The sequence below is a fragment of the Anopheles bellator genome, chromosome 1, assembly GCF_943735745.2.
Source record: "Anopheles bellator chromosome 1, idAnoBellAS_SP24_06.2, whole genome shotgun sequence".
NCBI lineage: Eukaryota > Metazoa > Arthropoda > Insecta > Diptera > Culicidae > Anopheles > Anopheles bellator.
This window is the reverse complement of record NC_071285.1, coordinates 29505503-29516465: the sequence shown is the minus strand read 5'-3', so window position 1 is coordinate 29516465 and position 10963 is coordinate 29505503. Positions and strand designations below refer to the sequence as shown.

The 10963-nt window shown below is 49.3% G+C and overlaps 4 protein-coding genes across 4 annotated transcripts; 3 read left to right on the top strand and 1 right to left on the bottom strand.

Annotated features, from left to right (window-relative positions):
- The first annotated feature begins 439 nt into the window (after positions 1-439).
- Positions 440-2075, top strand: LOC131210164 (alpha-tocopherol transfer protein-like). The gene is made up of 4 exons (XM_058203372.1): positions 440-526; positions 848-1216; positions 1315-1554; positions 1628-2075. The coding sequence occupies exons 2-4, from the start codon at positions 915-917 to the stop codon at positions 2010-2012; spliced, it is 927 nt and encodes a 308-aa protein (XP_058059355.1). The 5' UTR covers positions 440-526; positions 848-914; the 3' UTR covers positions 2013-2075.
- A 1062-nt stretch (positions 2076-3137) lies between these two features.
- On the top strand, positions 3138-4270 carry LOC131212201 (alpha-tocopherol transfer protein-like). The gene is made up of 3 exons (XM_058205976.1): positions 3138-3439; positions 3514-3889; positions 3961-4270. The coding sequence occupies exons 1-3, from the start codon at positions 3138-3140 to the stop codon at positions 4237-4239; spliced, it is 957 nt and encodes a 318-aa protein (XP_058061959.1). The 3' UTR covers positions 4240-4270.
- Positions 3978-8028, bottom strand: LOC131215389 (pre-mRNA-splicing factor ATP-dependent RNA helicase PRP16). Its single transcript, XM_058209777.1, has 4 exons — positions 7580-8028; positions 5356-7508; positions 5148-5289; positions 3978-5083 (listed from the first exon to the last, which is right to left on the bottom strand). The coding sequence occupies exons 1-4, from the start codon at positions 8026-8028 to the stop codon at positions 4492-4494; spliced, it is 3336 nt and encodes a 1111-aa protein (XP_058065760.1). The 3' UTR covers positions 3978-4491.
- A 397-nt stretch (positions 8029-8425) lies between these two features.
- On the top strand, positions 8426-10950 carry LOC131215388 (uncharacterized). The gene is made up of 2 exons (XM_058209776.1): positions 8426-8549; positions 8627-10950. Exon 2 carries the CDS (start codon positions 8692-8694, stop codon positions 10948-10950), a length of 2259 nt encoding a protein of 752 aa, XP_058065759.1. The 5' UTR covers positions 8426-8549; positions 8627-8691.
- Positions 10951-10963: the final 13 nt, after the last annotated feature.

Genomic DNA, 10963 nt, shown 5'->3' with positions numbered 1-10963 from the left:
GAGTTAGAGTAGCCACTTCACTATCTGACTGCCGCGCGACCAGGAAATAGAATCTTCAATTACAGTTTTATGTGCCGGCGATTGGGATCAGTCTATCGCATCGTTGCAGGGCCGTCCAAAGTTCCAAAAAGTTATCCACGACTGAAACACAGGAAACATAATCGTTAACATGCGCCATGCGAGACCACTCTTATCATTGTCCGCTGTTGTGTGTGCTACCAATTTTGGCTTCCTTCGCATACACTTTGACAAGAAATCATGTAACACGTTTTTTAGACATTGTCGCGCGGGGCCCCAGCGATAGATAAGGCAGCCCACTAAACCCGCTTCCCGCCGGACAACCGAATGCATCTACCCAATAGTACCAATTCAGGAACGGTACGCGTGCTGCGTTTCGCTTAGCACACGCACCCCGTCGCACCGATCAGTGTCTGGTGGTCCGTCATCGAGACTGAACGTGCCTGCCCGGTAGTTCTAGTGGTCTTCCCGCCGTGATCCGGTCTTCTCGGCCAATCCTTCCCCTCGGGTGCGTAATCACTTCAACCGTAATCAAGTGTATCAAGTAAGACCTACTAGAACAGAATTCGGTAGAATCGGCCTCCAGTTTCAATCAATCTGCACGATTTCACCGGCACTGTGGCTGGTCCGGGAACGCCGTCGTACGCGTGATAGCGACGATAACGTATCGCAGTTTGGTGTCATTTATCGAGTTGCTTGTTTTATCGCATGCACCTGCTGGCTTGTACAGCTGGCTTGGGACGAATTGGTTCACGCCAATGTGATAAGCGTCTCCGCCACCTGCCCAAGTCGTACCCTTGAACCGTTCTCAACTTTATTTGGCTTGTAGATTTCGACAGCACGGGCTTCCGCGGTGACGGTGCTGAGCAAAGCTGACACCCAGACCCAGTTTCGTCATGGCCAACGTGAGACCGCTCGTTCCGGAACTGGCCGAAAAGGCGCGCCAAGAGCTGAACGAAGTACCGGCCCGGGTGGCGGAAGATTTGAGCGCGTTGCGCGCGTGGCTCGTGAAGCAGCCTCACCTCAACCCGCGGACCGATGACCAGTTTTTGGTGAACTTCTTGCGCGGCTGCAAGTACAGCCTGGAGAAGAGCAAAGAGAAGCTGGACAACTACTACACGGTCAAGACGGCCATTCCGGAGTTTTTCGAAAACCGTGACCCGCACGACAAAACCCTGCAAAACTACATGACATTCGGGTACGGTTCGTCTCAGGCACAGTGCTCGTGCCAGATCGATGGTCGGATGGTCGCGCAAATCTAATGTGAATTATTGTTCCCCCCCTTTTCGTACGCAGTGTAAACCTCCCGCTACCGCACACACTTGAAGTGGACGGACCACGGTTCATGTTGGTGCGCATGGGGGCGTACGATGCGACGAAGTACTCGATTGTGCATGTGATGAAGGTGTGCTATATGATAACTGATCTGCTGCTGGTGAACGATGACACTTCCATTATTGCGGGCCACATGGTACTGGTGGACCTGAGAGGGCTAACCTTCGCCTGTATGTCCCAGTTCAGCCCAACGTTCATCAAGTGAGGGACCACAGACCATAGAGGGCTTAGGCTGCCGCCGGTGTCACACTCATGCTATGCTGTGCTATTTCAGAAAAATGACCTCCGTCATCGAGGCGTTCCCCATCCGCACCCGAGGCATCCACTTCATAAACCCTTCGTCCGGGTTCGACGCTCTCTACAGACTGTTTCACGGGTTTTTGAGCAAAAAAATCCAGGAACGCATCCAGGTGCACGAGTCGTTCGAAGCGCTGCATAAAGTGGTGCCCAAGAAGTACCTGCCGGAGGAGTACGGTGGCAGTGGCGGGCGCTTGGGCGATATCATCGAGGACTGGCGCCTCAAACTTATCGCCGAACGTGCCTTTTTCGCGGACGACGCCAAGTATCGTAACGACGAGCGAAAACGACCGGGCAAGCCGAAGAACGCGAGCACCCTGTTCGGCGTGGAAGGCTCGTTCCGATCGCTGGAGTTTGACTAGCGACCACGCGTTTCTCACTGACTGCCAATGAAGTTGCCCTATCTAATGACCGTTCCGGAATAAAGTCACCTGCCACGAAAGCGATAAGGATGGTGGTTTGTTTAATGGCGCTTAGTGGCGCGCTGTGAGAAGAGCGATAGGAGAGCTGCAACAGGAAGCGCTTGCAACTGTAATAGATTGTGACCCGCATGGTGCCCGTTGTCCAATGGGTTGTGTGTTTTATTGATAGCTTTTTGAGGGTGATGTGCCAGGCGACAGCGAAAAACAGCTGCGCGAACTGAACATTGGCGATACAGTATTCCCACCGTGGCCAATGCACCGTGGCGCTGATACCGTTCTTCGTATCTCTCGATTATGCTTTACGAAATCCTGTTTCATTGCACTCCGGAATCGGTGATTAGCCGTATCTGGCTGGCTAAGCGAACGGGATTCGGCCATTTTGAAATCAATTAGTATCACCAATTTCGTGCTCTGTGCGGAATACAGGCAACCCGTATATCATCCGAACTTGCGCCTTGCGATTTTTTTCCTCTAGCCCGTGGTTCGAGAAAAGTGGGAAGAATCTTTCAGTGACGGAATGACAAAACTTGTAGGGAGTTGGGAAAAAATTGTAATGGTTATTGGTTGCTATGTCGGAAGGTAAGACCTTGATTTTGAAGGTTAAGATTTGTACTTCAATTTGTGTTCTATCCAATCTAGATTTTCGTGCAAGCAGCAATATAATACGCTAGAAAAAGAAATAATTTAAAATGTCCCATACGTATAAATATGCAGGTCATTCTGTCACTCTACGCTAGTCCTTCAATTCCGATTCCAGTGAGGGAACCATTTTAACTAGATTGCCCCACGACCGTGCTGTATCGGTCAGACACTTGCTTCACCCAAGCAACAACAATAGCCAATTGAGTAGCTAAACTTTGTTCGATTTCAGTGATAACGCCATGGAACCGCCAGATCTTAGCCATCTTCTTTTGATAACAACTTTAATCGGTGCGATACAGCAATGCAGTATCAATTGATTACTGCTCTACGGCGTTCTGCAGGCCGGTCTTACGCTGTCCCTAGCTATTCTGGTACCTCCCGTTATTGTTCGGGAGGCTAAAGAATTGAAAGCAGTGTTCGAAAATGTGCGACCTTCGTCCCATCTCGCCGCAGCTAATGGGTGTTGCAAGGCGAGAACTCAATGAGGATACCGTCCAAGTGAACAGCCATTTAGCAGTGATCAAATCGTGGCTTGTGGAATGCGACTTGCACTGCACTGTGGTGAGTGATCAGTTTTTGGTCGCATTTCTTCGCGGTTGCAAATTTAGCCTGGAGAAAGTCAAGAAAAAGCTGGTACTGTTCTATCGGACTCGTGCCGAGCTACCGCAAGTAATTCAAAATCGAGATCCGACGGATGAACACATTTTAAGCGTCATCCGGTTGGGGTAAGGTATCTGCGGTGCCCGCTGCAATGCGTAAAGCGGGCCACACAAATCTATAGTAAATCCCTTTCCTGTAGTGTTGCCGTTCCGCTGCCAAAGACAGAGAAACCGACCGATCCAAAGTTGTTTCTGATCCGAGTTGGAAAATTTAACGTCACCCAGTGTACGTTCGCAGACATCATGAAGGTTGGCACCATGATCAACGATATTTTGATGCGGGATGACGATCAAATGGTGATTTGTGGCATGGCAATCATTATCGATATGAAAGGGGTGACCGGTAGTCACTTGTTACAGTTTGAGGTAGAACTGTTGAAGAAAATTGCCACGCTCAACCAGGACGCGTCGCCGCTGCGGATGCAGGGCTTCCATATTCTAAATCCTCCGCCGGGATTGCAAACGGCGCTAAGCATCTTCAATGGCCTTCTTTCCGAAAAAAATCAACAAAAGAGGGTATGGTAGCAACCGTACGCAACCTGAGGGTGGCCGATTTATTCAATTGACCTGTGACTCCCTTATTTCAGATCTTCACCCACGGGTCCGACCTTGAGTCGCTTCACAAACATTTTCCAGCGGCCCTACTTCCGGAGGAATACGGTGGCAGTCTGAGTTCGATTGAGTGTATCATAAAAGAATGGGAACTGAAACTGATACAAAATCGGGACTACCTTTTGGAGATGGCGGCACTGACCTTCAGCAAAAACTTGTCTCCAACGCTGGCGCACAACCCCGATACGAATGGAACGAAAAAAGATGCTCACTTTGGATTCGAAGGAAGTTTTAGGAAACTGGATATTGATTAGCTGCTTCGCAGGTTTATGCGAAACAGTCACAACACAAAGATATCACTTCAACAAATTAGTGGTCAGTTTTTTTTTTAAATAATAAGCCGTTCGTCGCAGTTTCTTCAGTCGAATCGAGGCTGTTCAATCTGTTAACTACAAGAGCGGAGAATAATAATTTCCTCGCCACCGAGTGCCAATTGTACAGAGCCACTATGTCGGTTCGTGATCGGGCACTTTCAAGCAATATTCTAAACAGGAGAAGCCGCTGTCTTACAATCCAATTCTTGCTGGCGTTCGCCGCGGTGTCGCACCGGGCGTAACGATCTCCTGCTTAATTCCCAACTGTTGCTTTGCTTCGTCTAATCGCCGCTGCTCAATTTCCAGCTGCGCTTCGCGCATCTGAACCTCCATTGCATTTTGGTGCTCGACTGCCTGGCGCCGCTTATCGCGGCCACTTTTACCCGTTTCCTTTACGGAAAAGAACATCGGCCCCAGCTCCGCTAACCAGTGGCCGTCAACGGATGTCGCACATTGCATGTACTCTTTTGCCGTCATGATCAACTCGTGGTAGACAACGTAGTCCGGTGTTGTGCCGAGGCCGTAAAGGGCCGACGTTGGGTGCAGATGGCAGGGCATTCCAGTGCGCAGGTTGACGTACTCGCCGATTCCCTTGAGCCGAGCCGCCTGATAGAAGTACGCGGAGCAAATACACTTCCGCACCACGTCCCAGTCGGTGCCACAAGAGTTGAGCGTTAGTCGCTGCTGCTGGCTGTAGATATCCTTCAGCTGCTGACGTACCTCGCGTACCTTACGCATCGCTTTCACGTGAATAAAGTGCTCGTTGCACCACGAAGCCGAGTACCTGGTGGGTAGGATGGTCAGTTACTGCGTGTGCCGCAATCGGCGGGGTTTGGGTGGTTACTTACTTATTCATCTTCCATTGCTGGTAAACGTTGAGATAGGTCAGGTGATCCGACTCAGGCACTTGAAATTTTTCCCGCACACCATCAGCTTCTTCTTCGCGTCCCTTCGGGCGGTAAAAAATCGACGGGACGGACAGCATTGATACTGAAATGAAACAAAAGTTATGCAGCAAACAGTTACGGATAATCGTCTAATTCCCTGCTCGCTTACCGATGATCAAAATTTCCTCGCTACAGCCCATCTCGTTGGCCACTATCAGCATCTGGCACTGAGGGGGATCGAGTGGAAACTCAGCCATCTGCCTGCCTAGCGGTGTCAACGCTCCCGTGTGATCGAGAGCCCCGAGAATCCACAGCTGGTAGAGCGAGTTCAATATGTTGTCCTGCGGCGGTGGGTCCATAAAGTGGAACTGCAGCAAATCGGCGACACCAAGCGACTTCAAAAGCAGCACCGTGTTTGCCAGGTTGGTACGCTGTATTTCCGGGACCGTCAGGTGCAGCAGCTCGTCTTTGTACTGTCGCTCGGTGTAAAGGCGAAATGCCTGGCCGGGAGCGGTACGTCCCGCACGACCTGACCGTTGATTGGCGTTCGCTTGCGAAATCGGATAAATCTGCAGGGCGTCCATACCGATACGTGGATTGTACACCTTCAGCTTGCAGTATCCAGAATCAATGACGTACGTTATGCCATCGACAGTGAGCGATGTCTCGGCAATATTGGTCGCCACTACGCACTTGCGCGTGCCGTCCGTCGAGCGGTGAAAGATTTTGGCCTGCAGATCAGAAGGTAGCTGCGAGTAGATGGGCAGTATCGAAAGAGCGGGCGCATTGTCAATCTCCTCCAAGCGCTCGGCTAGCACCTCGCACGTCACCTCGATGTCTTCTTGACCGGGCATGAACACTAGTATGTCACCCTCGGTTGGCTGCAAGTGGATCTGCAGCACCTGCTTCACCGCACCGTCTACGTAGTCTTCACACACGCTCTTCCCGAAGAACACGTCGACCGGAAACGTGCGGCCGGGAATCTTGAACGTGGGCACGTTGCCGAAAAAACTCGCAAACTTACTCGCGTCCATCGTGGCGGAGGTAACGATCAGCTTGAGGTCGCGACGTCTGGCTACGATCTCGCGCAGCAGTCCGAAAAGGACGTCGGTCGAGAGTGACCGTTCATGTGCTTCGTCCATGATGATGACACTGTAGCTATCGAGTTCCTTGTCCCGCAAACTCTCCCGCAGCAGAATACCGTCCGTCATGTACTTGATGACGGTGGCATCCGTGGTGCAGTCCTCGAATCGAATCGCATACCCGACCTGCTGACCAAGCGGTGTGCCCATCTCGTCCGAAACGCGTTTCGCTACAGACATGGCGGCCACACGCCTAGGCTGGGTGCAACCGATCGTACCATGCCGGCTATAGCCGTCCTCGTGCAAGAACTGCGTGAGCTGCGTCGTCTTACCGCTGCCCGTTTCACCTACGATAATGATGATAGAGTTTTCACGAATTATATTCAGCAGATCCTGGCGCACGGCAAACACTGGCAGGGAACGGCGCTGCTGTTGGATGTTCTTTTTGCGCGACGCAAACTCAGCGTCTCCTCCGTCGTTGTTCCCTATGTGATCGGCGTACTTTTGGTCCTTGCGCGAATCGTACGCTTCATCCTCCCGCTCGTCCTGCGGATCGGTTTCCTTGGCCACACCCATAATGTTCCCCAACTTCGTACCGCCCAGCTGCCAGTGTTTCATTTGGGCCTTTTTGCGCTCTTTTAGCTCGCGAAACGTGCGCACTAGGGCACTACCCTTGCGGGCATTGATCGCCATATCGCTGGTTGGTTCACGGACCGGAATGACCGGTTCTGGTTGCTTGGTGAACACGATGCGTCCGTCCAGAAACGGTGGCACGGTATGGTGTACGAGCAAGTGGACACGCTCGAGGGCTTCCTCGTCGAAATCTTCCGTCACGTTCACGGACATGACAACGCCCGACGTAAGGAGTCGATTTTTTTCCCACAATTCATTGTCCTTGTTGATCTGGCGCTGTTGGGCCGAGATGCGTCGATTGTTGCGCGATTGTTGCTGCTGCTCGCGTTTCTGCAGGTACTCTGAGTTTAGTTCGGAAAACTCGTTCATCTGGCGCTCGTCGTCACTGCCATACCATTCGCGGTCGAGACGAAGTTGCTCTTCGTGCCACCGCTCTCGGTCTGCGTCCGACACCTCCGGCCCTTGGAACGGTTTCGGCGTCGGATAGTCCCACGACGAGCGCGGATGGGCATCATCTTCGTCTTCATCATCCGTCCAGCCGGAGTTAATGGTAGACTTTCCACGCCGCTCGCCCCGCGGTGTGCTCGGTTCGTAACGTGAAAAAGTGCTAGCAATAGTAAAGAAGTAGATTTTTCGATGAATCATTATTTACATTCATATTTTTCGCGGCATACATACCTTCGCCGCGATTCCGAACCAGCACGACTAGACTGCTTGTACCGCTTGGGCGAACGTCCTTTCGAAGTGGAAGCGTACAATCCGCTGTTCCTGCGGTGATCCCGTTGCTGCCTTGCCTCCTTCTCTTCAAACCGTTGCCGGGCGAACTCGCTCACGCCGCCACCGTACGACGGTGTTTCTGTGGCCCGTTTGCGATACTTTCGAGAGTGGTGACTTTCGTCCCGCCGCGGAGTACGTTCTAACGCACTGTCTTCGTCCTCGTCCTCGTAAAACGAAGGTCTAACGGCCGCCGCGCGCTCCGCCCGTCGAGCGGCTGCCTGCCTGTCTAAGCCCAGTAAAGAGTGTTTGGGTTTTTTGAACGTCCCATCATCTTTCTCTTTACGCAGCACTAAACCCCCTTTGTTTGATGACGGCGCACTCAACTTTTCCGCTGCTTTGAATCGTTCCATATTACTGTGTCCTACGTATTGTAACGTAGGGTATATGCTTGAAAAATTGTAAATTGTTTGTGTAGCTAGCGAAAGGGTTGATGTTGACAAAGATGAAGTGACCGAGTTTGACGGCTGAAGGTGCCTGTTTATGGAAAAGATCGAATGCTTCACAGCTAGGTAGGCAGGTTCGAAAAATAAGGTAAATTTAAGATCGCGGCAAATTGGTAAACTTTGTCAATGGGTGCGCGTTGAAAACGTCAACTACACCAAATCAACTAGCTGACGAATTTAGCTTGAATTAAATTGGAATGGAATTAACGGAAACGTGACATTGTTTTCTAAGCAATTTTCAATCGAAAAAGAAACGTCAAATGTGTTCAGCATCCAATGTGAAGCTAGGTATGTAAACAGAATGGGTAAACAATTTGTAAACAATAGTACCAACAATTTTTGATCGACTAACTTCTCAATATTGTTCATACACTACCGCGTGTAATTGTAACCGATCCTCCTTTCCGCGTGGCCCACTCGGAAGCTGGGTAAGTTGATCTTAGTTTCATTGTGTGAGCGATCTTATCGATTCCGAATCTTAATACATTCGGTGCTTTCCTTACAGGTACCGGCGTCTCGCAGGTTCCCGCCGAAATCGTAAGTTGAGAAAACTCAGAAACTCGGGCTCGTATGAACTACGCAGTAAGAATGAAATGCACCACAGGCACACAAACGGTGCGTCCTGCCCTTTCGGAAGATTCGCTGATCACAGTCTCGATGTTGAAAACTGTCTTAAGCATTTTGTCAGATCTGCAAAAGAAAGTCAATTTCATCAATGCCGTGTATAAAGATACTGCTGCTGCGCGTAATACAGGATCTGAGCTAGACTCATACTCAGAAAATAACTTGCGGCCAGTGAAAACAATCGAGGAACTGAACGAGCTGGAGAAACGGGCGAATTGCGAGAATTTTGTTTGGGCTGTGGTCAATTCCTTGGGGCGAGTGCATGGTAAAGACCGACACATAGGCAATGGGATATCTATATGTATGCAGCTTGTGGATAAGTTCTTCGATCAGGACTTCTTGGGTGGCTGCACATGGAGTAATGCACTAGAGAAAGACAAAATTGCCCTGGTAGATTTCGAAAAAACGCTCAGCATACTGTACCAAACGGTGGTCTATTGTGATCCCGATTTTACTGCAATGGATATGAGAAACATTTTGCAAAACTGCATGCAAGCGGCAACGGCAAAACGTGAGCAAACAAACGGTAGTAATGCAGAAGAACCAAAAAGTACAACAACCCCAAAACGTAAACCACTACGGCGCAAACAAAACCAACGTAAAGTTAATGGAAAACAAAACAGGAATCTTCCGGAAGGTCCAGCTGACTCACCGAAGGTCTGTATAACTTTGAGTGACGACGACGAAATAGAGCTCTCTTCGACGGTCGTCAATACAGCAAAAAGTTCTGAACCCGTCATCGTTGGATCGCAACCCGCAAACACCGTTCTGTCGAGTTACGTTCCAAAACCGGAACCCATAGTTATGCAGAGTTTCACAACGCCAGGCTCTCCAAAAGATCGAAAAGCGACGAATGTCTCTGCACTAGTGTCTGTCGATTACAGCATAGTACCTCCGTTTCTAAATAAGATTTTTTCACCAGTGAAATCCCTAGAGGAACTTTGCGCATTGGAGAAAAAAGCAAGCAATGAAGGATTTGCTTCGGCAGTGGTGGTGTGTTTGGGAAAAAATCATGGCCAAAATACCAGTCACGGTGAAGGAAGAATCGTTTGTGAGCGTCTTTTGACAACGTTTTTCGATCCATCGTTTTTGCGTCAATGTACTTGGACAAAAGCTGGAAACGAACAAGAAAGAACAGCTTTAGAGGAATACACACAAACCTTTCTCCTATATTATCGCACAGTAATCTTTTCTGCTCCAGATTTTACACTAACTGATTTGGAAAACTTTATGATGAGTGTTGTCGCTGATTCGACAAGCTCACCGAACAAGCAATCCTTGGTCCAGGTTTGTGTAGCTGTGCCAGAAGAACCAAATGAACTTATCCGAGAAGAGATCGTCGAAATGATCGAAGAAGAAACAAAAGTAGCTACTCAAGAAGCAACAAGTGAAACTGATGTTACTGCTCTGGAGAGTATGAATATTGACAATTTGATCGAAACAGTACATATAGATGAAGCCGAAGCAGATTTTCTCTTTGACGAATTTATCGAGGAAGAAGTGGTCTATGAAGAGGATGTATGCATGATACAAGAAGAGGACGTCAGTGAGTACAGCTACCAAGAGACGAACAATATTGATGTAACAAAGCGTACGGAGGTCGCAGCGGAAGCTATTAAAGATACAGAAAAAAGCATCAGCCAACGAACGCGCAGCAAGGTCTTCTCACCCGTTACTTGCCTAGAAGAACTTGTGGAACTCGAGAAAAATGCCTGCAAAGATGCCTTCGTGCTGTCCGTGGTAAATTGTTTGGGGCGAGTGCATGGATTCAGAGGAAAGGGTGACGCAAAAATGGTTTGTCAGCGCCTCGTTAATAGGTTCTTCAATGAGAAGTTTTTACGGCAATGCTATTGGATTGGGATAAATTCGGATAAAACGAAAATATGTTTAGCAAATTACACAAACACTATCAATCTGTTCTACCAAACAGTACGTTTCACGGATCCCGATTTCACTCAGCTACAGGCAAAAGCTTTTATCAGCCGACTATTGCATCAGTACAACTCATCGCCTGGAGCAGCTCGCGGAAAACGACGTAAAAGTAAGAATGAAAACTCAATCGATGATGTAGTATATGGCGAACAGATAAAAACCAAAAAGTCAGACGACTCAGATATGGAATTCAGCTATGAGATAGATTACATTGATGTTCCAGAAAGCAGCGAAGTGTTAGAGCAACTTGCAAAGATATGTTTCAATACGTAGAGGCGAATTGTAC

Excerpts from the sequence above, each read along its gene's own strand:
- LOC131210164 (XM_058203372.1), top strand. The coding sequence starts at position 915 with ATGGCCAACGTGAGACCGCTCGTTCCGGAACTGGCCGAAAAGGCGCGC. Across the intron at positions 1,217-1,314 it reads CAAAACTACATGACATTCGG|TGTAAACCTCCCGCTACCGC; the intron begins GTACGGTTCGTC and ends TTTCGTACGCAG. Across the intron at positions 1,555-1,627 it reads TTCAGCCCAACGTTCATCAA|AAAAATGACCTCCGTCATCG; the intron begins GTGAGGGACCAC and ends GTGCTATTTCAG.
- LOC131212201 (XM_058205976.1), top strand. The coding sequence starts at position 3,138 with ATGTGCGACCTTCGTCCCATCTCGCCGCAGCTAATGGGTGTTGCAAGG. Across the intron at positions 3,440-3,513 it reads TTAAGCGTCATCCGGTTGGG|TGTTGCCGTTCCGCTGCCAA; the intron begins GTAAGGTATCTG and ends CCTTTCCTGTAG. Across the intron at positions 3,890-3,960 it reads AAAAAAATCAACAAAAGAGG|ATCTTCACCCACGGGTCCGA; the intron begins GTATGGTAGCAA and ends CCCTTATTTCAG.
- LOC131215389 (XM_058209777.1), bottom strand. The coding sequence starts at position 8,028 with ATGGAACGATTCAAAGCAGCGGAAAAGTTGAGTGCGCCGTCATCAAAC. Across the intron at positions 7,509-7,579 it reads GGTTCGGAATCGCGGCGAAG|CACTTTTTCACGTTACGAAC; the intron begins GTATGTATGCCG and ends TACTATTGCTAG. Across the intron at positions 5,290-5,355 it reads CGAGGAAATTTTGATCATCG|TATCAATGCTGTCCGTCCCG; the intron begins GTAAGCGAGCAG and ends GTTTCATTTCAG.
- LOC131215388 (XM_058209776.1), top strand. The coding sequence starts at position 8,692 with ATGAACTACGCAGTAAGAATGAAATGCACCACAGGCACACAAACGGTG.